General features: G+C 37.2%; 1 protein-coding gene across 2 annotated transcripts in view; it reads right to left on the reverse strand.

Annotated features, from left to right (window-relative positions):
* TANC1 (tetratricopeptide repeat, ankyrin repeat and coiled-coil containing 1) overlaps positions 1-24,286 on the reverse strand; it is an 86,884-nt gene extending 62,598 nt beyond the window's left edge. For both annotated transcript variants that reach the window (XM_063318330.1, XM_063318331.1), the window contains exons 1-2: positions 24,212-24,286; positions 1,515-1,715 (exon numbers count right to left, since the gene is read on the reverse strand). In XM_063318330.1, coding sequence (XP_063174400.1) covers positions 1,515-1,715; positions 24,212-24,272 — 262 coding nt within the window. In that variant the 5' untranslated portion in view covers positions 24,273-24,286. The remainder of the gene's footprint in view (positions 1-1,514; positions 1,716-24,211) is intronic.
* Between the last annotated feature and the right edge of the window lie 2,673 nt (positions 24,287-26,959).

The raw sequence follows: 26,959 nt of genomic DNA on the forward strand, positions 1-26,959 counted from the left end.
GATACCACCCCTCATCATGGTAAATATGCAAGAATCTCTTTTTTCTGCCTTCACACTTGTTCTATATGGGCAAAATTTGCCACACCCTTGTAGCTACTTTTACCAAGTACATTTCTAATTACATCAACAAGGTACAAAAAGCCCTTCCTGAGGTATCCAGCATCTTCCTCTACGTCACTAGGCACTTACTTTTATAACTATCTTTTCCTGTCCATCCCTCATTCTGTTATCTTAAGGTTTGTTTGTTTGTTTTCAACTCTCAAATCCCTAAGCATGCAAGTGTGTGGAACAGGGTAGTTACACATTTGTACCACATTGTTAGGGGTGCTATTCAGCCCTATGTCTCAATCGCTGCTTTGCCCTAGGAAAAGAACATGGAGATTTTTTCCCCAATTTATTTATTAATCATTTTTAAAGATGGAAAATTTAAACACTGGTTAAGTTATTAATACGGCATGGAGAAAGAAAAGGCCATATGGTTTTTATTTATGTGTGCAATTAGTGACAAAGTTTTAGTTACCAAATAAGGAAACAGAGTGAAAAATATGATGTACATCTGAAATTAGCAGATGGTCCAGGAGTGACGAAAAGCATTTTCACAAACAAACAAACAAACAAACGGAGTCAATCAGGACCAAGAATACCCCTTGGACCCTTTTGGAGAAGGAGTCAGGATCTTACCAGCAGCAACCCTGGAAAATTCCAAGCTGCCCAGGTAGACCAAGGAAACTGAGCAAGCAAGCATAGATTTGGGATAATAGGCAGTGTACTTTCAATAACTGACCAATCAGGAGCTTTATACCAGTCCTCAAAAGTATACAAAGACCACATTCGATGCAGTTAAAATTCAGGAGGACTAACAACAACAAAATTACAGAGCCCATGTTCTTCCTTCTCATCACTTTATCAACTTTTACCTTCAGGTTTCCAATTGGACCAGTCACCTACTTAGAGCCTAAAACATATGGAAAAAAATCTTGGTGTTCGTAAATGTAAGACCAATTTTTGTGCTCAGGGGATTACTTTTTAAATTTAAAATTAAATCAATTTTAATTTTAATGTGCCTGTTTTTTTGAGTGCAGCATCTGATGTGCAGCACTGAACCCAAGTACACACCTCTGCCATGTAAGACATCTATTCAAACAATAGGTGACTTCAAGAATTTGTGCTAAATATAACAGTCAAACACTACGGTTTGTAAACAACAGCTTTTCTTTGGATGTGTTCACACATCATGCTAAGCTAAAAATAAACAAAGTACATTATGACTTCTCCAACTATGGCAAATAAGGTAAAAATTTCAGACAAGCAGCCTATACACATTTATCTGTTACTAAGTAGAGGTAATTCATTTCAGCTATTAAATCAGAAGCACAGAAAGAAGGATATCCAAAAAATCAACATGACAGTAATTAAGCCAGAATTAAAGGACCTGTAAAGCATGGGCATTTGGAAGCTATTTTGTGAACTAAAAAGTGTTGTACTGCAAGGACTAATAAAGCCTTTCTAGTTACCTGGAGATTTTTTGCTTACTCTTGTCTGCATCAAATAAGCATGACGAGGCAGCAAAGGTGATGATGGCAAAGAGACTGAAACTCCTTTGGCCAAGTTCATTCTGTAGACATCTTCAGATACAGGTTGGATGCCACTCTGAAAATCTGCACTGTGGCCAGATGTGGAAATGATCTGCAGTACATTTTCTGAACATGAATCACCTAAAACAAACAGTGAAAAATTAAGCTACTCAGCAAATGAATCTCATAAAGTCCTACAAAATTGACCAGAGCTGTATGAACATTCACTGATATAGGACACATATCTCTTTGCTGCATTGACAACAGAGCAAAAATTAATTTTAGTGGCATTAGTTGCAGGACAGAACGATAAACAGAAACAGTCAGTGAACAGGACAAACCTTGCTAAGAACTAGAACAAAAAAGGTCGCTTTTAGGTTGTTCTGTACTGAAATCATGTTGCTACACCAGTTTCAAAACTCTTAAATCTGAATTAGCATATACGATGTCAGAAACAATGTTGAACAGAAAACTGCTATTCCAAGTTTTTTGCTAGGAACTGGACTGTTGTTGTTCTTCTTCACGTTTGTCCTGCTTAGTTGAAGGGTCTGTTTGTTTTCTTATAGCACAGCTTATCAATGCACAATGCAATTGTGGGGTTGTGGTTTTCAGCCAGGGTGTCACAAAGCTTAACGCTGAATTGAGATGAGAGGTAGCAACTGGCACAAGGTCACCCAGCTGGCTTCAACAGCTGAGGGAGGATTATAACCTGGATCGTCCAGCACCTTTACCGCTATACCATGTGATCTGTCTGCTAGCAAGCGGAATAAAAAGTTGAAAACTAACATGATTTTTTTCTATTTTTATTAAGAGAATTCTCCCGCATAAAGGAGGAGCTGGACCCAATGCTATGGCGTGACTGGGCGGGTGCACACGACTCACAGTCAATTTTTGACTCCTGGGGACTGCCTGGACTACACCTTCTTATTTCAATCAGTTTTGGGGGCAGATGGTAGACCTGGGTCAAATATGTAATTCTGATGTTTGATGTTTTATTTTTATTATGCAAGAATTAGGGTGGCATAGGAATATTGTAAATAAACGAACTCCCAACAATTTTTATTTGTCTAGGTTTGCAGTATTAGGTACATCTGCTTTATGGAGGATGAGCCTCATCTATTTCTAAATAAATATTCACAAGACTCACAGAACACCTGCAAGCAAAACTTGCTATGTGTAAAAATAAAACAGCCAAGCCAAGTGGTTCACACTGATACAGTATTCAAAGTGGGCTAAGATGTCATCAGTCTTCCTTATAAGCAAACAAGATTGAATGTAGCATAGTTATCCTACTTGCAAAAATGAAGGGAGAGCCATCTGGGTGTAGTGGTTAAGGCATCAGGCTAGAAACTGGGAGACCATGAGTTCTAGCCCTGCCCTCAGCACGATGCCAGCTGGGTGACCTTGGGTCAGTCACTTTTTCTCAGCCCCAGGAAGCAGGAAATGGCAAACCATTTCCAAAACCTTGCCAAGAAAACTGCAGGGACTTGTCCAGGCAGTCACCAGGAGTCAACACTGACTTGAAGGCACTCCTCCCCAATAATACTAATATTATTGATATTAAATAAAGATTAATAAAAAAGATTAAAAGAATAAAGATTAAGATTTCTTACTGTATAATATAGAATAAAGAAACTATAGCTACACACTGCAGTAGCATTTTAAAATTATGCATCAGATTATTTTTACAAGAAGGTCATGGCAAGAGGACAAGCTCCTTTGATCATCTCTAGTCCCAACCACTTAGAAACAGCATCTATATGGAGTTTGCTTCCCTAACCTCAAAAGAACACTTGGCTCTAAGAGCCAGTTGCCATAGGATGCCAGAACTGAAGAGAAGGATACACTGTCCCCATTCATCATCCAAAGAACTGCTAGGAGGTGAGAAAGTTTGTTTTGTTTTACAGCAGTCTGTTGCAGAAGACCAACTATAAATCTTCAAAATAAATAGAACTTGGAAACCTTGCAACAAAATGTTGTCATAGAGGTTTTTCCAAATTACATCAACTTATTTCTTTCTCTTGCTGAAATCTGGCCAGTAATTCTGAGACTTGTAATCCCAGCACATCTGGAAGGCATTGGGTTGGGGAAGACTGATCAAGTATCTTGTTGCTAGGTCTGTATATTTCATAGAAATAATGACAGAATTAATTCCCACAATCTCCGTCTACAGCTGCCAATTTCTAACCACTGAATGTCTGTGTTCTGATTATCATTAACTACATACACACCAATAAATCAGTTTAACAGTTTGTATGTTTTACATCTTGTACAGCACTCTATAATGGAAGACTTAGATTAGGATAAAGTAAAGGATAACCAAACCTTTTAAGAAAACTACTTAATTCATCCTCAAATACTTCATACAAAGATTAACAAAACCAGGCTTTCCCCACCTATTTTCAGACTCTCTTTAGCATTGCCTCAATCAACCAATAGCAACAAGCAAAATCTCTAAAATGTCTTTATTAGGATCAACCACCACAACACAAAAATATATACAGGCTTTTTAGTTTTTCAGTACTTTTAATTAGGCAGGATGCTACAAAAAATAACAGGGAAGAAAACATGAATGTCCCAAAATTATGTTTAAGTCATAAGGTGTGCAGTGCAAAGTCAGCACAAAGCTACAGGCTGTAGGCTGGATGCTGAATCAGTATGACTTTATCTGCCCTAGTGAAGATAATGCCCAGCTATGGATGCTTAACAACGCTCACCTTTACTTAAATCAGGGAATTTTCATCTGCGTTAAGAGCAACAGCCATGCAATTAGATTGTTCTGTTGTCATGTGCCGGTATCTGGGGGAGCACTTGAGATCTGAAAGCCTGGCCTCAAAATTGTATATTACACAAACTTGTTTTCATTGATCTGGGGAGGTTTCTCTGACCCATGCCATATTCCTGTTTATTTCAATGAAAATATCATCATAAAGATTGTGTTCGGGCTTTATCAATCAAGAGCAGCCAACACCTGAATGGGACCATTTACTACCATGGTTCCATAAGCTAAAATATTAAGGAGTACTGAAATTGTGTGCCCTCCTCAGCACAACATAATTAAAAATGGAAAACTTCTACTAATCATCATTTCCTCTTTCCTCAGAACCAGGAAGTGATCGTTGCCAGATCTAAAAGAAAGAAGGATCTTAAACCACAGTTTGAAATGGTTTATCTGTGTTATCCTGAAGCCATTAATATAGTTTCCTGTTTTAGAAAAAATGGGTAACTATAGTTAACCATAGAATTTCTGGTAGGAGTAGGACATCCCATGCATATTTGAAAGTATTAAATGCATCTATGATCCTGTAAAAGATAAACAGTATGCCTTTGCAATTCTTGTGGAACAAGTATTAAATAACTAAACCTTGCTGCAGTTAAAAACATGATCTGAAATTCTAATTCAACTTTTGACCCAAGCGCAAATTCATTAGGTTCACTTTAGGTAAGACCACCCTTTTTAAAATTTTCAGTAGTTCTTAAGAATACAGAGTAAGTAGTCTAGGGTGGGATAACGCATGCAAAGCCCTTCCAACCTTGTTAAAAAGTAGTACATAAAAATCAAGACAGAAACCATGTGTGTCTATGTATAGAAAAAAGCTCACAACTTGACAAATAGTTATTGACACAATTGTGTACCTCTTTATTTAAAAGTAAGGGCTTTTGCCTTCAGTGTACTTATTCTCTTCAGAATGTAAAAGATCATATAGAATTAGGAATAATTACAAAAATATACCATAAAAAATTACAATATAGGATTTCAGGCTGAGAAAGGTTTCCACAATGTATGCTCTAATTAGTCATTCGTACCTAACTTATCAACATTGTTTGATAAGAATGCAATTGTCTACACCCAACTACTGTATGTCTTTGGCTGCCAGCCAGGGGATTTCCTGCAACAAACATTTCTATCTATCTCTATCCATCTGAAGAGCTCCAGGCCAGAAATAAAGCATCTAAATATCCCATGCTGAATATCTGAAATTATTCCTTCTTTATAATATATTTCTCTAGTGAGAGTCCAGGTAAAGATGCTCAAGTCGTTAAAGAGGAAAATGTATTTTCTGTTTACACACCAGGCCGAAGTGAGAGATGGCATACAAGTTTAATGAATTATTATTAATTATTACTCAATTTTAAAGAAAGGAACCAGGTAGGTTTGCAAGATTCAACACAAAGAAGCCCATTTAGCTGAAGGATTTGAAAGTAACTGTGAGGATAGGACGAAAGCATAGCTTGATATTAATTCCTAATGTTGTTGGTGCAATACTTAACACTAGCCACTGTGATTTATAAACCATAATTTATGGTTTATAAATGGTGTGAACCCAATCAGTTCTGGTTTATTCCACAAATAATTGCTTATTTGTTAGATTTATATTAGACATTTCTTTCAGGAGGTCAAGGTCAAGGTGGCATATTAGTGTGATGAGTGAACCAAGTACCTATGTATAAACTACTACTTTTACTTGCATACTGTTACATAAAGTTTCCAGCAGCAACCCACTGAAAAATGGCTCTTATCCATATTAATGTGAACTTTTCTTCCAGGATTAATATAATGCAGGGGGCAAGACTTTCATTTTTATCACACCAATGAAGAAAATATTTTAACTTCTCTCCATGTAATTTCATTTCTGCTACAAAAATATTAATTGTGCATTTAGCTTTATGTTTAATTTACTCTGACTATAATTTTACTACTTGACAGTAGTAGTTAAATTTATGCAATATGGAATTCTGGAAATGAGAGAAAGGACCAGGGCAAATGAAAACTAATCTTACACTTCTATACTTAGAGCATATCTGTTACAAAAATAGTTATTTCACACCTCTAAGCTATATACTGCTAAGAATGCTAATGTTCACACTTGCTGGCCTTACAATCTAAAATACTGATGCGTCAAGGGTGAACAGATGCTAATAAAAATTGGTTAAAGGAATGCTGTATACATTTGAGACAGTCATGTTTGTCCACTTTTTCCAATTATATCCTCACTAACACTAAAAGCTGTATAGCTGTACAGCAAATAATTTAATTCTGATTTTATCCTGAGTGTATATCACTACCCAGAGCATCATGTCAATACCCCTATATATATTCCCAGTTGGTGGGAAGCAGAAAACAATGTGTTGGCTTACAAGGTTGTCTCTAGGTCAGAGATCCTAGCTTGCATAGCATAAAATATATCCCTGGAGAAAACATGCACTTTCTGTTAGCTAAACTGCTGCATGTAGTATAGGTGTGACTAAAGCTTGTAACCTAGTCTACACTCTTTTTAACTTGTTAAAAAGTGTTACGTGAAAACCCCATTTATCCAAAGACATGATGGGCAACAAAGGATAGCAACTATGGTCGTATCTGTTGACAAGCATGGTATATGGAAGATACTGTCTTAGAATGTAGGAGGAGTAAATAAAGAGCATGAATTAATTAAAAAAAAAATGTTGTGTGTTTGTGAAACTAAGACAAATGGAAAGGATGTAATAGATCTGATTGGTGGTTTGATCTTATAAAGTAGAACTGATGAATACATGTAGAAAAGTAAAGTGGTAAGTTTACTATGAATGAAAAGGCTACAACATATTTTAAAAAGTATGAATTGCTGTCATCTGGGTTGTTGTGGGTGCATATGGAAGGAGGAATCCATAGGTTGGTGACAGTTGCAGATTATGTTCCATAGAATGGTGATAACTGAAGAACTGTGGATGAGTTTGGGGAAAAAAATGTTCAAGATTCGAATAAATACAATCTGGGGAAAACATTATTCTGCTAGGTAACATGAATGGATGGTTGGAACAAGGTGAGAAAGGACAGAAAAAATGACAGGACCATTCAGACACCCCAAAATGAGTAAGAATGGTGACTGAAGAGTATCTGACTAGAAAAAGTTTAAAATACATGGTTCACCATCATTCCATTAATGTGTACATATGGCAAAATAATGTATATAACTCTAGAAGCATGATTGGATTGTTTCTGATTAAAAAATGAGGTAATTAATGAAGGATGCATGGGTACAAGGAAATGAGGGATAGGGCATTGTTTTGGTAATATCAAGACTGGATCTTGGTGAAAAACTGACATGAAAGAAAAGGAACAAGGTAAAAAAAAGAATGAAAAAAGAATGACTGTAGGAAGAGAAAATACAAAATCCATCAAGCATCCCAACAAAAGGAATGGAAAGTAGATGTAAGGAAAGAAGATGTGGAAGCTGCTTGAAAATAATTGTGTAAGAGGGTCACAGAAGTGCACAGAATTACGTTAATGGGAAATATGAAAAAGCACACTTGGTGACGAAGTGAGAAGCTGTGGATTAGAAAAATGCACATAAGACAATGATCACTGCAAAAAACTGAGGATGAGAGAAAGATATATAAACTGTATATATTTTTGGTGCCTTTGAGTCAGCGTTGAATCCTGATGGTTGCCTAGACAAATTCCTACAGTTTTCTTGGCAAGATTTCCAAAGTGATTTGGTATCGCTTGCTTCCTATGGCTGAGAAAGAGTGACTGGCCCAGGGTCACCCAGCTGGCTTTGTGCCTGGGACTAGATCTCACAGACTCCTAGTTTCTAGCCTGGTGCCTTGACCACTACACTGAGCAAAGAAAATTTAGAATGAAATAAAAATTGTTTGGGAAGTGGGAGAAGAGAGTTAAACAAGGAACCCACAGCAGAATGAATAAATGAAAAAGTAAGGATGATATGATGACATGATTTCTATCAAAAGAGGAGATAAGTTCGTATTTATCAACTGAGAGGATCCTGGTAATTCTTATACTAAGATAAACAAAGGAGCAAGAACATAACCTAAAGTCCCAGTCCTTAACAATTTTCTACTAATGTGACCCAATGACACCCAACCTGATTTACACCAGATATGATTCCAAACTCATGTATTCATGAAATGAGATTAGGAATAGAGATTCCTGGCCCAACTATAAGATAACATCAGCATATAGCGATATCTTATTCTCTGCCTCTCCACTACTATAATTCCATTAATGTATTCAAGCAAGATGTTCAAAAGTCTAATTAAAAAGGGAAAAAAAGACATTGGCAAATATCTTGGAGTAAATCTAACAAAATAAAGATTAACAATCTCAGAATCCAAGGAATCAGATTAAAAATGCTGTATCTTTCAGTGCAGGAATCCAAAGCACAAATACAGTATATACTCAGTGTCGAATGCATGTAAATTAACTATGATTCTTGAAATAAGAATCAGAACAAGAATTCAGAGAGTTAACACTGAAGTAGAAAGAAGAATTAAGGAGCCTTCTGTAGCCCAATACTATGATACTGAAGCATGCAATACTGTATGCTGTAATCATATTGTGATTAAGACCACCATAATTACAAATCTCATGGATCTGAATCTCCTTGAAACACCTGTGAAATGGAAGGGAAAGGAGACTCAAGAAAAGATTATTAATTAGTGTTTGCAGCAAACCAGGATATATTCTATCTATCCTGCTTATTAATTACTAGCTAGAAAAAGAACATCTATAAAAAGAACTGGAGATTTAAAGGATACTTTGCTTTACAATTATTAATAAATCATTAGTTTAGCCTAGTGATTAAGGTGCTGGGCTAGAAACCAGGAGACTGTGAGTTCTACCTTAGGCATGAAATCGAGCTGGGTGACTTTGGGCGACTCACTCTCTCTCAGCCCAACTCACCTCACAGGGTTGTTGTTTATTTATTTATTTTATTTATTCAATTTCTCTAGCCACCCATCTCAGCAAGTGACTCTGGGCGGTGGCTGTTGTGGGGAAAACAGGAGGAGGAAGGAGTATTAGGTATGTTCACCGCCCTGAGTTATTTATAAAAATAATAAAGGTGGAATAAAAATTAAATAAAATAAATAAATAAATAAAATATGTACATCTACCTCAATATACAGACTATCACAGTTTATCATGAAAATATCTCTAAGCATTAAAGAACTAAACTTTTATTCCAAACAGTGAATAAATACCCTTATCAATATTAATGTTAACTTCACTGGCACAGTTAGACTTCATGAAAATTCAGGAATTCTCAACTATGAGATAGTACATTTCTGTAAGAGTGTAAGGGCAGAGCCCATGGATTATATGCAGTGTTATCAGAGTTTGGTGTGCCTTCAAAAAATCTTCTAGATGATACTTTCTTGTCCATATCCCCATCATGCCTCCTCTACTCCCATTTTTCTTTTCATTCATTGTAGAATGCCTCTTATCTCCCCATCATTTAAATATTTATTTTAAAAACAGAATATGTAGTTAAATAGTGTATTTAAAACTAGTAGATGGGGAGTTCCTTGTGTATATGTGGGTGGGGGGTGGGGGGAGTAGACTAGTATAAAATTCATTCTAAAACGCAATGGCCCTGCCCTCCTGTGGCTTTCAACCTCCTCTCCAGGTTTAGTATGATCTTCAGTCTGTCCAAAGTTACACATTCCTGCTCTAAAGCAAAATCAAAACCAAAACAAAGCCACATCTTTGCTCAATAATGCTCAACACCTAAAAAGTGGTGTCTTACTGAGAAGACAAAAATGAAATATGTATGTATGGAAAGACTCTTTTAACTTTTTGGTTTCAGTACCTAATTCAACTAATGGACTAGCACTTTCATTAACAGATTAAAGCTTTCTGGTTCCAGCAAAGCATTCTGTTTTGCAACACAATCCCATGCTGCTTACTTAAAAGTAAATTTGGGTTTATTTTGAAAGGAATAGAATAATTGTTAGAATGAAAAACAGAAAAGAGAAATGCTATGTTTTGAAAAGCCTAAGCAGCTGATATATTAGGTAGAAAACAGCTCCAAGTGCAAGAAACAGCATAAGAAAAAGGACAAATGTAAGCAAAGGTTATGAGGTAAAGGACTTAAAGGATGTGGAAGAGAAGAAAGAAAGAAAAAAAAGCATTAAGAAATGCATGACAGAATAAGATTTCTGAGGGAGGTCTAGCAAACTGTTTACAGAGCTGATGACCATGGCAAAGACCAAGGAACTGGTGGATAGACCGGTTCCTTGGAACCTCTCCGGATAAGGAGAGGATGGGACATCGCCCACATGGGCTCTAGGCAGCTGCTCCTCATGAGGAGACCACAGGACAGCGGTTTTCCATGGGTATGAGTGCCAAGAGACGAGGGGACCAGACATATCTTGCAAACATGGTGGAGCGTTTTAAAGGACACCAAGTTCGCAAACCCCACTATCTAATCACTTTCGGAAATTGCCTATTAACCACCTTAAAGCTATTAGAGACCTTTGGAGTGACAAGTTTGAAAAGTCTTCATCAGCTGGGTTTATCTTCACCTCTGAACAAAAGGAAAATTAATTATAAGCTTAAGAACTTAAAGATTTTGAAATAAACAGCAAAAAGGTAAATAAGATTTTGATCTAACAAAGTTATAAATGGATTAAGGGTCCAGATAAATTTGGAATATTGACTTTTACTAAAAGACTGGAATTAATTATAAAAAATAAACAACTTCTCATGGGAAGCAGACTTATTTTAGCTATCTTGGCTACTGTAAGCCATAACAAAGATAAGTGATGATTATAGAAACTGGACACTAGAGGTGACTAAAGATTCTAAGCAGCAGAAAAAAAAATACAAGCCTGTTCTTGATGTCAGTTAATACTAGGACTTAAAAAATGACACAAAAGGTTCATTTTGGAGATATTTGAAGAATGGAGCCAGAAATTAGTAATTACAATATCAACGCTGTCAGTAATGATGCCTGCTTCTATGGAGAGACTATGTCCAAAAGATGTCAAGGAAGGAGTGACAGATGTGGAACAAATTTTATCTGACAAGACAGAGAAAGTACCAGAAGTGGAGCTACAAATGAGAGACCAAGAGACTGATTTGGAAAAGGATGCTTTGCTGGATATACAAAAGAAACTGGGTGAAGTTTTAAAAATTAAAAGGGAAATACAAATGATAAACCAAGAGTATGACCTGGACAATGTTTTCTTATTGGATTAACAAAAGAGGCTTGTTAAAGCCTTGAAGAAATCTGTGTGATGAGATAAAGAAGAATTGAAGAGAAATCAAATCCTATGACAATATTTGATTGAATTAAAGATTAAGACTGTTAGAAGTAAAAGGAAGGAATATAAAGTTGGTTTATTTGATCAAGATTAAAATAAGACTTTTGTTTTGCAAAGTTCTGGCAACCTTGTATGGACTTTTTGCTGACACCAGGACTGCAAAGTTGATATTTTATGGATTTGCTTATAGACAAGAGATGGGATATGGGATGAAGATATATCTGTTGGTAATCTTACAGGGGGTGAAGTTATTAAATTTGCTTATACTTGTTATTAGGAAGGTTAGAAGTCACTTCTTCATATATTTCTTTTCTTTTTTCCTACACTTTTTATTCTATTTTTCCATTCTTTTCTCTTTAGTTTGTATTAGTTTTTACTACTGTAATTAAAAATTTTCATAAAAGTTATATTCAAGAAATGCATGACAAAATAAGATTATAAAGAGGTTTATAAGCTGATAGTGGCAGCTTAAGACTCCAGATAAAAAAATAAACAAAACATTCAATATAAGGTGCCTTATACTTAAATTATTGATCCATATGGACCAATTCTGTCTCCTCTGACTGGCAGCAGGATCTGACACAGTCTAACCCAGGGTTTTTCAACCAGGGTTCCATGGCACCCTAGGGTTCTGCAAGAGGTCACTAGGGGTTCCCTGGGAGATCACGATTTATTTAAAAAATTATTTCAAATTCGGGCAACTTCACATTAAAGAAGTAAGTTTCATTCTTTATATTTATTTAGGAACAACGTTAATGCATATATACAGGCCTACACATGAAATGAATATAATAATTTTGTATCTTCTTGCCTATATTTGAGCCTGAATGTGCAGGGGTTCCCAGAGGCCTGAAAAATATTACAAGGGTTCCCCCAGGGTCAAAAGGTTGAGAAAGGCTGGTCTAACCTGTTAGTTACTACATGATCCTGGGGAACCTAAGACCTTCTGGATACAAAGAACCCCTCAGTGAAGCAACTGACACATGGTGAAAAGGATGAAGATCTTGGGGAGGGAGGAAAGGAAAGGAAAATATTGTAAACACCGAATGAGTAGGTATTAGGGTATTTTCTATTTTGTTATACATTGAGAGCAACAGAAAGTTCAAGAAGAACAGGCCTGCAATTTAGAGAAAATATTATAATTATCAGTCTTAGAGAGGAGTACCATTTCAGTTGAATGTAAGAAACAAAGTCTGAATTTATGCACATAAAACTAGATCACAGAGATGCTAGGAAACACAAGCAAAAAGAAAAATGGCTAACAATGAACAATAATAGTCTAGTTAAGATGTTTTATCAAAAATGTTTATGAAATGAATGCATATTAATCCCTGAACAATACTATGCGTTGTTTATTTAATAGTTAATAATTGATAAATATTAGTTCAAAAACAGAACAAAATCCAACAATGATTAGGATGATATTACTTCCAGATGGAAAGCTAACAAACCTCCTCCAGAACAGGATTACTAGGAACACTGGCCCACTTCAGACAAAAAAAAAAAACCTGTTTGAGTATCAGCTTGTGCTTGGTAACATTGGTAAAATTTATGCTTATACATGCACACTGACTTACCACCCAACAAGAGCAAAATGAAAACTTCCCCTTTCATTAAAGAACTTATATATTTTTTTCTTACATCAGAGCTCTGAGAATTTCTGGCTAAAATATGTTAGAATAAACTGGGACCAAACCATGGTTTCCAAACTACTTTCACTTGTGTTTGATACAACAAAACTCTGGATTATCCTGATGTGAAAATTAAGCCTTCTATCTCAGCTTTTCAGATATGGAGGAGGATAGAGGGAATATGAATGGAAGTCCAATGTTTCCTGTACTTTAAAGTTATGAAAGGGACGTTCAATTGAAACACATGGATTTGCATTGTATCTTTATCTAAAACTACTTTTACAGAAAGGGACGCGGTGGCGCTGCGGGTTAAACCGCTGAGCTGTCGATCGGAAGGTCGGCGGTTCGAAACCGCGCAGCGGGGTGAGCTCCCGTTGCTCGTCCCAGCTCCTGCTTACCTAGCAGTTCGAAAACATGCGCTTCGGTGGGAAGGTAACGGCGTTCCGAGTCGTCATGCTGGCCACATGACCCGGAAGTGTCCTATGGACAACGCCGGCTCCAAGGCTTAGAAACGGAGATGAGCACCGCCCCCTAGAGTCGGACTCGACTGGACTTTACGTCAAGGGAAACCTTTACCTTTACCTTACTTTTACAGAAGAGTAAAAAAATTGAAGTCTTGTATTCACATTAGCCAAATCAATGGCACTTTGCAAAATCCATGATCTTTCACTTAAATAAAGCATAGACACATTGTGATAATTCAGCAGATAACACGGATGTCTGTACCACTTCCAGTATATGTATACTGTAAGCAATGCAAGGGCTCTTTTCTTGATAAACATATGATCCATACATTCCAGCCATACATGCATTGGCACAAATAAACATTCTGCCTCCAATTTTTTTTAAAAAAAACTCATTTATTCTCTCATTGAAAGTAATTCTGTAGAATTTGAACATCAGTGCATAATAAGGCCTATTCAAGTGCCCAGTATTAACAGTAGCCTTATTTTTGGAAGCACTGAAAAGAGAAGAACAGATGGAATAGACATCCAAAAGAATTGTTATTCTGCATCTGCTCTAAACCAACATCCTAAATGAAGAATCATGAAATACTAATAATTGGGTCACAAGTCTAAACAACTATTTGGAGGAATTCTTTATATCACTACAGTCCTAAGATAGCTGCAGTACAAAATTCACACATTTTCTGCAAATAGCTGACCATCAGAGTACCTGAGAGTTAAAATGGTATTTGGAGAGGTTAGATTTTGAATAAGATTTATCTGAATCAGTTGCTTAGCAGTATATACAATTAAAACATGTATTTTTAAAACAGTATGGCCTGGAAGCTTTAGCAGTTTCACAGGCATTTGAAATACTTGGATGTTTAAGAGATATAGTATTTGAAACAAAGCCAACAATTTAGTTCTATACAAAACTGAAAGCACGATGGTTAATATATGATGTGTGGAATAAGGACTTGGAATATCCACCTTGGAAAATCTAATGGGCCTAAGCTTTAAGAAACATTAAATAGTAGTATTTTTATTATAGGCATTGGCCAGCATTTTATACATTCTTTGTAAAAGCGCTACAGAGTTCAAATTAAAATACACAAATATTTTCTGGATCATTCATAGAAATAAAGTGAATCAAACTAAAAGAACACTATAAACACAAGTAGTAGAATATTAAAAATACTTAAAACTAGTTCAATAGAAAACAAGTTTAAGAATGAAATACTAAATTACTAAACTACTAAGTGAATATGTGATCAGTGACCAATGACATAAGAACCCGAAGCAGTGCCCTGCTGGATCAGTCCCCTGTCCCACCTAGTCCACCAGTCTGTTTTCACGGTAGCCAACCAACTGCACAAGGAAGCCCACTAGTGACCCAGCAGATGGCCTTCAGAGGCAATCACGCTGCCATCAAGGCTAATAGCCGTTGATCCCTATGACTTCTATGAACTGGTCAAACCCTTTTTTGAAGTCAGCCAAGCTGGTAGCCAGCACCACATCTCATGGTAGAAAAGACATGCAATATAAAGATATAAAACATCATTAAAAGAAAAATGTGCATCAGTCAAAATTTCCTACAGTAAAATCAGCAGATTGTTTTCCTGAATGAAGCAACAACAGCTGAAAGAAATTCTGTGACTCTTCTAAGATGTTAATGTTCTGGTCTCACAACAAACGACAAATGAAATAATCTTCATAACTAGTGAAACTTCTATTAGCAAGCAGAGTTCTGAGGATAGGATGCAAACTGCTGTAGGAAGGAGGCTGAAGGGACATGTGGGCTAGAACCCCAGATTCCTCCAAGTTATAGAGGAAAGTTCACTCTGCAAAAAGGGTATTATTATACCTCCCCTCCAATATCACAGAGGACAAGGTATTTAAATGGGCAAATGAAACATTATGTTGGTTAGGGGATGAAATTAATTTATCAGAAAGTCTTGTTTTCTATTTATTGGACTCCTCAAATAATGTTTTGAAAAGCATGAATTCTGTTGGTACTGTCAGATTTTTTGTGTTAGTACTATAAGAAATTCTGACTCATGTGGCCCATTATGGTTCTTTTTGGGTCCAAGTTATCATGTATGCGAATCCTTGGGGGAAACAGCACCATTATAGCATAAATATGATGCTGAATTACATTCGAAAAAATACGGAATTTGAGATTTTGAGAACTATAAACCAAAGTTTTAATGAGCCCGGGGTTTAGCAAAAGCATTAATTCTATATAGATAGAACAAAAACAATGTTGCAGATGTCATAGAGAGCATTCAACTGATTTATTCTTCGTGAACTTTTGAAATTTTTTTACATTGTAAGAATGAGATGATTAAGGTATGTTTCTATACATACTAAATTTAATGGTATGTTAAAGGACTGAATTAGCTCTATACTAATACTATACAGATCTTTCTCGTACGTTTTTCCTACGTTTTAGTTTATTTTAATCACTATTACATGTGGATATCAACATCCTCTTCCCATTCAAATTCTGCTTATCCCCCCAGACGTCCCTCAGTGCTACTACTTTTTATTCTAAAATACTATATGTTCTAAGGGAAAGATTACGTAAGTATGTTTGTTATGCCAGTTTTAAATACTAAAAAAATAAAACACTGGAGCTTTCTTTTTTTAAAAAAACCTGTAGTACGTATTATTCCACAAAGTGCCTACTGTGCAGTACAAATGCTACTGTATTAAACATTTTATAATAATCAACCACAGAAAACTAGAATAGTAGAATAGAATAAATCATAAACAGATCCATATATTTAGAATTTTTTTAAAAAATCTTCTGTTGAGGAAATTATGCTGAAAATTAGACTGCAACTTGAAAGGATTCCAGCAAAAGCTCAACATTTACAATGAACAGATCTGAACTTTTCATGCCAGAAAATTAAAAGCCTATGACACAAGGCCTACATAATGCACATCAACAGTTTGCCTGTTTAGCTTTTCAGATGTCAAAAATTATTTTTATGATTTTGAAAGCTGAGAGTGTTATCACAGAAGCACTAGTAACTACTGTTTTAGATTGCTATTGTGCTCATATATCACCAAAGAAAAAGATGGGCAGGAATTATAACTCTGGCCTCAATTAGAGATCTCCACATAGAAGACAATTTAAGTGTGTAATACATTTAGCTGCCACAAATTGTCTGGCACTGCCTTATTTCCAGGAGTGTAGACCTCCAGCTGCTTGGGACTCAGGATTTTTCCTGTCCTAGAAAAATCCTGAGTCCCAAGCAACTGGAATGAATAAAGTGTTATTTTTGTCAGCTACATGCTATTCTTTCCATCCTCCGTTAGCTTTTATCTTTTCCCCTTTAGGGGGCTTGTTTTGAGCATGCTCATTTGATATCCATTCTGTCCATAAATGATCTATCTTCCTGTTGCTGCTGGATCTTTCTGAAGCCATTTAAAGGCAAAGGCAACTTGGTAACAGTAAATATGTTAAATTATCAACCTGAGACAATCCTTTTTACTTCAGTTTTTCTTTTGCATTTAGGACCTCAATAATTTATTATTTGCTTGAGCAATAGTTAGAAGTACAGTAGCACGATTTTATGAGCACAGTAAACCTAACTATCTTTGGTAAAGTTCCTGATTCATCCAATAGGAGGCACACCATGTGCTTTGTTTATATAATATTAAGACATCTGTCAAAAGCAGTGGAGGTGGAGTGAAATAATTTTGTTATTTTTTAGAAGGTGCTGCAAAGTTAGAAATGCAATCAGTGTTGTTTGATTCAATCTGTTTAATTTAATACTCTTAAGGAAAGGCTGCATGTTTATTTCAATTTTGTTCAGGAATACACCTCACTGGATTTGCATCTGAAGAGGCATGTATAGAATCACATCGTGCAAATAGCAATATAAACAAACATTCTACAGGAAAATGGACTGTTTCATGGATCATTTTGTATTACTCTGGAAGGGAGCTACTGTCTCATTAGCGCAGTGACTTTATTATTCACATCTCTGTAAGAAGGTTGGAATCTTATGCATATGGAATATACAGTAATCAGTAATTTGCTGGTTTTTTGGAAGGGTATTTGGAGGTTTGGACTTTGAAGAAGCAAGATAGAGCATTTATGCTTTTGAAGTTTGGTACTGGAGAAGACTCTTGAGAATATCATGGATAGCCAAGAAAACAATCAATCCAGAGTTTTTACTTGAGGCACAAATGACCTGGCTCAAATTCTCATATTTTGGACTCATTATAAGAAGACCAACCTCTCTGGATAAATCTATAATGCTGGGAAAGGTGGAAGGAATGAGAAGAAGATGCCCACCAGTGAGGTAGATGAACTCAGTCACAGCAGCAATGGGTGCACCATTAGAAGACCTAAAGGAACAGGTTGGAGACAGATTCTCCTGGAGACAAACAATGAGCAACTTTAGGTTATAGAAGGTTCCAACTCTTTGCAGTCATCTGGCACAGATATAGCAAACCTATTTATAACCCACACTCTGTTCAAGAGTTCAAGGCAATGTATAGGTTCTGTCCCAGGGCCTGGAGGCTGAGTGAGTTTGGAAGGGAAGAATCATCTCTGATTCAATCCTACCAAGACCGAGTGGCTGTGGGTGATTGGCCTGCCCAGATCTGAGAATATTCCAGCTTTGACCTTGGATGGGGTGGCACTCTCCCATTAAAGGGTGATGTGCAATTTGGGGGTCTTCTTGGACTCACAGCTGCTGCTTGATGTGGTAGGCCTTTGCCCAACCAGTTGCACCCTTTCCTAGACTGGGGAGCCCTTCAGATGGTCACTCAAGCCCTGATCGTCTCACGGCTTGACTACTGTAATGCACTCTGCGTGGGCTGCCCTTGAAGACCACCCAGAGCTTCAGCTGGTCCACAATTCAGTGGTGCAGGCAATAATGGGCATGCCTTAGTATGCCCATGTAACACCTCTGCTTCACAAACTGCACTGGTTGCCAGTTTGCTTCCAGATGCAATTCAAGGTGCTGGTCACTGCCTATAAAGCCCTACATGGCATAGGGCCCAGTTACTTGAGGGACCCCCTGTCTCCCATAATATCTGCCCAGCTGATTCAATCCAGCAAAGTTGATGCACTCTGGTTTCCATTGATTAAACAATGCCATCTTTCAGGAATGCCTTCTCTGTAGCAGCACCTGCCCTCTGGCATGAGGTTCCCCTTGAGATTCGCCCTGCTGTTGTTTTGAAGGGCCCTGAAGACCTGGCTCTTTGCCCAGGCCTTTGGTGAGCATGACTGACACCCCTTTACTTCCTTTTCTTTGTTCCCATCCAGGTTGTTTTCTCTGCCATCTTGGTTTCTTTGTTTTGCCTTTCTTGTATTGTTACTTTAAAAAAAACATTTTTAACAACTTGTAAACTGTTCAGAGTTGCTGGGAGTCAGGCAGCGTACAAATTTAATAAATTATTATTATTACAGGGAGATCGTCCAATGTTTTATCTCTGCAACAACAAACCTGTAAGGAAGGTTGGGCTGAGAGAAAGTGGCTTAAAGTGAGTTTCCAAGAGCATAAGTCTACCCAGCGTTAGTTCAGCATCTTAAAAGCCTAGAATTTGCTGGGTGCCAAACTGAGATATAAAACTACAGATAAAAGTTATATTTAAATCTTTCTCTGTATTAAATGTAATTTCTCACTATGCTTAATCTTTTTTTATCCAGGCTTAATTTGAGTTTGTAGCACCATCATTGCTTAGCTGGAAGTGGCAGAAGCAGTCAAACCTTGCTATTCTCCATGCTGGCCAGGCTGATTGGAACTGAAGTCTAAAACACCTGAAGGGCATCAGGTTGCCTATTCTTGGATAAGAGAAGCATGAGAGAAAATTGGTTAAGAAGGAGAATACCTCATATGCTCTGACACTTTTACAAACCATCCCCTCTTTTCTTACTCTGCCTGGCAATGCACTTTTGCTCATAAGTTTTTACTCTTCAGCCCAGCTGCACCCTATTGTTGAAAAAAAAATTTTTTTTTGAGCAGGCTATGGGTATTTTAATCTGTTTCTAATTTTTTTATTTATTTATTAGCCAAATTTTGCCACCGCCCATCTCCCCCCAGAGGAGGGACTCTGGGTGGTTTACAATAATTAACAATATATGTCAAATGCACATTTTAGTCTTAGCTACAGTACCAACAATTTAACAGATGTAGCTGTACTTTGATCTACAAGCTCCCTCACTACCAGCAGTACCAACTCATTGCTCATTAAAATGTTCTTGCAACAATCCACATAGCTGCTTCTCTCTACATTACCCCATTATTACTAACACCTACTTTTTCTATATACTCACCAGTAAAAATTTAGTATTTAAAAAAGTATTTTTATTGAAAGAAGCAGCCACAGCAGAAGGAAGTTTTGTCCAGCGGGGTTGAGAGGAAAACTTTGACAGCTGTATTTTGCTCTGGGTCAAGAGACAACATTCATGATTCCTGCCCCCTTTCTGCAACCAACTAGTCTCAACTATCTCTGAAATGGCCCTGACACAGGGTAACTTGGTATTCAGACGAGGTGAGGGAAAACAAATCAACATGAGACAAAACCAAGATTGTTTGATGTGATTATCTGTGAGCAGGAGCCTGCCTTTTTCAATAAATCATAATTAAAGCAAGCAATTTCTGGCAGTTTACTGTCGCCCTTTAAGTGTTTTACATCACAACTCTGCTACTGGCCATGCTGACTGAGGCTGATGAGAGTTTAAATCTTGCCTTAAGTGTTTTATCCAATACTGTAACTCGTGCAAACTATTCCATTTGGTCCAATTTAAACAAAAAGTTACCACTGAGCCAGAAAATACTTTTCTGTTTGCCAAAATAACCTTTTAGCATGTTATCAAGCAGCAAATAAACGGCTATGTTTACAGCAAAGATTTTCTAATGTGTTTTTTTCATTTATTTTGCAAGATGACTTATTAAGGTTGGGAACAGAGAAATGACACAAGCCTTTTCAATGTGGTTTGGAATTTCTCATATTGCTGTAACAGCATGGAAGGGGGCCATTTTGCAATAGGTATCCGCTAGCTTAACAAAGAAAGGGCCTTTTAAAATATAGGGATGCTATGGTCCTACATGCTATATGCCAGCAAATTTGGAAAACACAAGAATGGCCATCAGATTGGAAAAAATCAACTTATATTCCCATACCAAAAAAGGGAAACACTAAAGACTGTTCAAACTACCGAACAGTGGCACTCATTTCACATGCCAGTAAGGTAATGCTCAAGATCCTGCAAGGTAGACTTCAGCAGTTCATGGAGCGAGAATTGCCAGATGTACAAGCTGGGTTTAGAAAAGGCAGAGGAACTAGGGACCAAATTGCCAATATCCAATGGATAATGGAAAAAGCCTGGGAGCTTCAGAAGAACATCTATTTCTGTTTTATTGACTATTCTAAAGCCTTTGACTGCATGGACCATAACAAATTGTGGCAAGTTCTTAGCGGTATGGAGATACCAAGTCATCTTGTCTGCCTCCTGAGGAATCTGTATAACGACCAAGTAGCAACAGTAAGAACAGACCATGGAACAACTGACTGGTTTAAGATTGGGAAAGGAGTACGGCAGCGCTGTATCCTCTCACCCTACCTATTCAACTTGTATGCAGAAGACATCATGCGACATGCTGGGCTTGAGGAATCCAAGGCTGGAGTTAAAATCGCTGGAAGAAACATTAACAATCTCAGATATGCAGATGATACCACTTTGATGGCTGAAAGCGAAGAGGAACTGAGGAGCCTTATGATGAAGGTGAAAGAAGAAAGTGCAAAAGCTGGCTTGCAGCTAAACCTCAAAAAAACCAAGATTATGGCAACCAGCTTGATAACTGGCAAATAGAGGGAGAAAATGTAGAAGCAGTGAAAGACTTTGTATTTCTAGGTGCGAAGATCACTGCAGATGCTGACTGCAGTCAGGAAATCAGAAGACGCTTAATCCTTGGGAGAAGAGCGATGACAAATCTCAATAAAATAGTTAAGAGCAGAGACATCACACTGACAACAAAGGTCCGCATAGTTAAAGCAATGGTGTTCCTGGTAGTAACATATGGCTGCGAGAGCTGGACCATAAGGAAGGCTGAGAGAAGGAAGATCGATGCTTTTGAACTGTGGTGTTGGAGGAAAATTCTGAGGGCCTTGGACTGCAAGAAGATCAAACCAGTCCATCCTCCAGGAAATAAAGCCAGACTGCTCACTTGAGGGAATGATATTAAAGGCAAATCTGAAATACTTTGGCCACATAATGAGAAGACAGGACACCCTGGAGAAGATGCTGATGCTAGGGAGAGTGGAAGGCAAAAGGAAGAGGGGGCAACCAAGGGCAAGATGGATAGATGATATTGTAGAGGTGATGGACTCGTCCCTGGGGGAGCTAGGGGTGTTGACGAACGACAGGAAGCTCTGATGTGGGCTGGTCCATGAAGTCACGAAGAGTCGGAAGCGACTGAATGAATAAACAACATCATGGTCCTACATGTGGTCCAGGTGCACCTTGGTTATATTTATCAGAAGAGGAAATAGAACATGCACTCATCAATTTGTTTCTAAAATATAGTGGCTAGCTAATTAACCTCATCCATTTTCAATGAAGTCATGACATCATTGGATGGTCCTCAGGTATGGAAAGAAGGTAAAGGTCAAAAAATGTTGCCTACCTTTGGCTTAAGTACTTTGTCTAGGAAAGTTTACATTTTACATTCAAACTGAAGAGATCTCTTGCTCACAGAAGACATTTTGGACGTTTGGCTAAACATCTGTAACTCCAATTTTACTATACGCTAAGATGGAAATCTGAAATAAAATGATTTGTGTTTAGAAATGAATGTTATCCTTAGCAGAATAGTTGTGGTCTTGCACACAGCTATTCTCACAATATTTTTAAGCAGTTGAGGGGAAATTGATGTTTAATTGATGCCTTAAGTAGCATCAGGAATAAACCAACATATACTAAATACTACATATTGCATAATTGAGATAAAATTTTATTATTTTGTTGTAAATTATTTGAAGCTTTCAGAGACTGATGCAAATGATTCCGATATCAGTTTATGGCTTCTCCTGAATATCTGATGATATACTACATTTGTGAGGCCTTCATATACAGAATCCACAAAGTAAATATAGTTCACTAATGCCTAAAAAGTTTAGACTGAGGCAGAGATTAAGAGTCAATTTATTTGAACCCAGATCTCCTCAGTCTCTAAAATATTAATCACATATTCCAGAATCAAATGAATCACATATTAACAATGTACTCCAGAAGTTAAGAATGGAGGTAGCACAAAGGCTCAAGTCTCACTGAGTTTTGCCCCAATCAAAATGAAATACGTTTTATTGAAACATCCCAACTGCCTCATTGTGCATACACATTCAAGCCTAAGCCTTAGGCATCCTTCTTCTCTTATAACAGAAATGGAGTTTCTCAGGAAGCTGGCTGAATTATTTACCAAGTAAATAATACGATGAATATACATAATCCTAATAAGAGAATAAATAGACACTACTCTCTTTTTTAAGAAGTAAGTCATGGAGTGATTTCCTAAAGGGGAATTGTGTTAATAATGAAGTAGACAGCTTTATCTTGGAATACAAAGATATTACAAATCACACCTACATAAGGAATACTTTTAAGAGTTGCTATTAAATCCAGCACAGAGCCTCTCGTGTGGTGCAGAGTGGTAGGCGGCAGCACTGCAACCAAAACTCTCCCCACGACCCGAGTTCAATCCCAGTGGAAGCTGGATTCTCGGGTAGCCGGCTCAGGTCGACTCAACCTTCCATCCTTCTGAGGTCAGTAAAATGAGTACCCAGCTTGCTGGGGAAGGTGACGACTGGGGAAGGCAATGGCAAACCACCCTGCTATAGTCTGCCAAGAAAATGTCGCAAAAGCAGCGTCCCTCCAAAGGGTCAGACATGACTCGGTGCTTTCACGGGGGACCTTTCACCATTAAAACTAGTATCTCATCACTTTTAACCTCAAAGCGTGTTTCTCAATTCCCTGCAAGAAACTACATTTCTCTCTAATCGTTGTCCCGGGAGGTGTCAGGCCTAAAAGAAAATACACCTTGCCAGAAGACAAAGGACCACTTGCTATCACCAGCCTGGGGACCAAGGACCATTAGAAAGTTGCATGTCTTGCATTTCTTGGAAAAGGGGGAAACTAGCCTTGCCCCACATATCAACCACTAAATAGATGCACCTGCAAAAAAATCATTTCTCTCTCTTGCTTTCCAAAGAATACCCAGGTCCAGCTCCCCATTACTCTGGGATTGGTGAGCTAAAAGGCTGTTCGCTCTAGACCCACACAGTCCTCAGGAGACTAACAGCCAGTCACTGCAATCCATTTCAAGAGTGGGAAGTCTTTATTTCCAAGGAATGTTCAATTTGCAAAAATAGGGAAGGGATGCTAAGAGTTGTAGGTGAGGGACCCAGATTCTCCACTTGTGATCAATTGTAAAATACTTGGAAATCAACTGCTCACAATATGGGATATGCATTTAAATAAAGTAAAATATCCTACCAGATTCCTTCTTGTTTGCCTTTCCACCATCTCTGCTTTTTTTCAAAACTGCTTTTAACATTTTAGCACTGTTCTTTTTCCTAAAACAGAACACAGGATATAATAGTCTTAAATGACTGCACATGGAGATAATACCAGGGTATTTAATTTTTGCACGTTGCATGCAAATAAACAAATGTAATAATTCCAAACATGTTGAGGGCATACTTTTATTTTTAAACAATCATATTATATTGGTGAAACCAAATACTGAAGGTAAAAGGAATGTTTTAATACTAAAAGCAAGTGGCCAGGGGTTTACTGTCTCGTTATAAAGAAAAACAGCACACAACATTCTCCAGATTCCACATATAATTAAGGTTAGAAGGCTAAACCTGGATAAGTTACCATTAGGCACTTGGGCAGAAGCGTGTCTGGTTTTTGACCAGAGTTCATCAAGAGGGGAAATAATCTGTACCATTACACTGTCTACTATAAACTGAGGGAAGTCTAGGTAAGATAAGCATCCTTGAAAGAACATTCCTCAGTATGTTTTAAAACTCCTTTATAAAAATAGATATAAAATGAAGTCTGAATTGTAGAAGTAAAAGACCTATGGACTTCCGTGTATTTCCTGAACTTCAACCCCCAACATCCCTCACCACTGGCCATGCTGGCTGGGGCTGTATGGGCTTGTAGTCAGCAACACCTGGAGGACAATAGGTTTCCCATCCTTGAAGGCCACTTTAAATATTTCGGATGCACCACGGATTATACTTTTTTAAAGATAAGGGATTTTGAATATAACATTTCCTTCAAGTATTTTTCTTAACAACTGACATATTAGGTAACAGCTTGGTGCAGGACTTTGGACTGAAGGTAAAAAGGTGCTTCAGAATGCACAGGAGCACAAAAATAGAAGCTGGCTTCAACCCATTAATTAAGTACGTCTATTTCCTTGGATCGTGTGGCACCTGTGAACAGCAGCTGTGTGATTCCTGAAAAGGCATGGCTGCTTCATGGAGTTGCAAATAAATGCTACATGCATACACCCCTGTATTTTAAACTACCTTTTTGCTTTCAGATTTGATGTGCTGCACAGCCCTACAATAGAAATGCATATTTGAAATACCCTATTTGGCATCTTGGAAATATTTATTTCATTTAAAAGTGACAAATTAATTTTTCCTCCTCTTTGGAACCTTAAGAGCAGCCCTCATCAAGACTGCTTACTTCATCTGCACAAAATTCTGCAGAGTAGTGCCTAGTAAACATTTTTCTGCAGCCTTTGCAAATTTTATCTTCCTTGAATCTTTGCCTTACAATCCACTTTAGTTCCTCCTCAATTAAAATGTATTAGTTTTCACTAGCTGTCAACTATATGTCAAATGCATGTCTTTTGATTATTCATATTTCTATGACCTGTGTGTTTTTGATATGGTCCTGCCAGCCATAGTTCTTGCACAGATCCTTGTCACTTTGAGTCTTCATACCTTAGTTTAATGGAATCACTATGGTCTAACATACTGTTCTCTATATATCAAAACTGAGATTAACTCCTTTCAGAAAGTACACAAATACACAATACAATAAAACAGTAGATCTGTCCCATTAGAATCTACAATGAACAGGATACCTTATCTGCAAAGAAAATTCATGAGGATTCACAGAAACTTCATTTATTTGTTGTTAAAATAAAGAAAACATATGGCAAGACTAAAGCTTGCACAAAGGATACCAAGATGCTTCTGAAAAATTTTTAGGCTATGACTTTTAATTTAGTCAAACTATTCTGAATTCAGAGGTTGTTTTTAGAGAAAGTTAGAAATGAGCTTTTTACAATATCCCCTCATTGCAAGGGAACAAGAGTAGTTGAACAAAAAGGTTTACCTGAACAGCAGAATACCATCTATAGTTTCTAGCTAAAATCAGATGTGTCATTAGAACAACCTTCCCCAATCTGGCATCTTCCAAATATTTTGAATTTCAGCCTCAGTCAATGGGCATACCATTTAGGGCTTATGAGTGATGAAATCCAATATGCCTGGAGAAAACCAGACTGGAGAAACTGATACACAGTCTACCCTAGACAATAACACCCTTTTTGCATAGTTCTTAGATCACATATCTCTGCTTGCTCACAGGCAGCTACCCAACCTTGATCAATAACTCATAAATAACATTACAGGACATAATTACATTACATTCATCAAAAGTAGAAATATCTGGTTATCTTGAATGAGACATATGCCAATACTTCCTAGTAATATTCCTATTTCCACAAAAATAGCACCATCTAAAAATGAGTGGCATATGGTACCTCTGATTTCAAGGTGGTCATCCCTCATCAAAAGAATTACGAAGATATTTTTAAGAGAATTTTTCAAGATTTCAGACTGAAACAGACAAAATGTTCTTATGCTACATATGTTAACCAGCTCTCCAGTACAAGAACATATATTACAGTAATAGTTTTATGAAGTCTGGTGCCAAGAAGGTCATTATTGCTTCACTTTTTGCTTTTTTCTCCACTCCTGCCATTGCCTTTTGGTAGAATTACTCATTACATCTGTTCCATTATGTGAAACCACTTGGCATAATTACAGTATTTGATTATTATCTGGACAAAATTATAATCAGTATCATGAAAAGAAACACTCTTTTTCACTTAATGCAATTCTTGTAAATTGCAGCAATTACATACAAGTTTATTTCTTCTTTATGAAAAGATATGGAGAAAAACCTTTGTCCTTACTGTTATTTAGAAGA

The sequence above is a fragment of the Candoia aspera genome, chromosome 1 (assembly GCF_035149785.1).
Source record: "Candoia aspera isolate rCanAsp1 chromosome 1, rCanAsp1.hap2, whole genome shotgun sequence".
Taxonomy (NCBI): Eukaryota; Metazoa; Chordata; class Lepidosauria; order Squamata; family Boidae; genus Candoia; species Candoia aspera.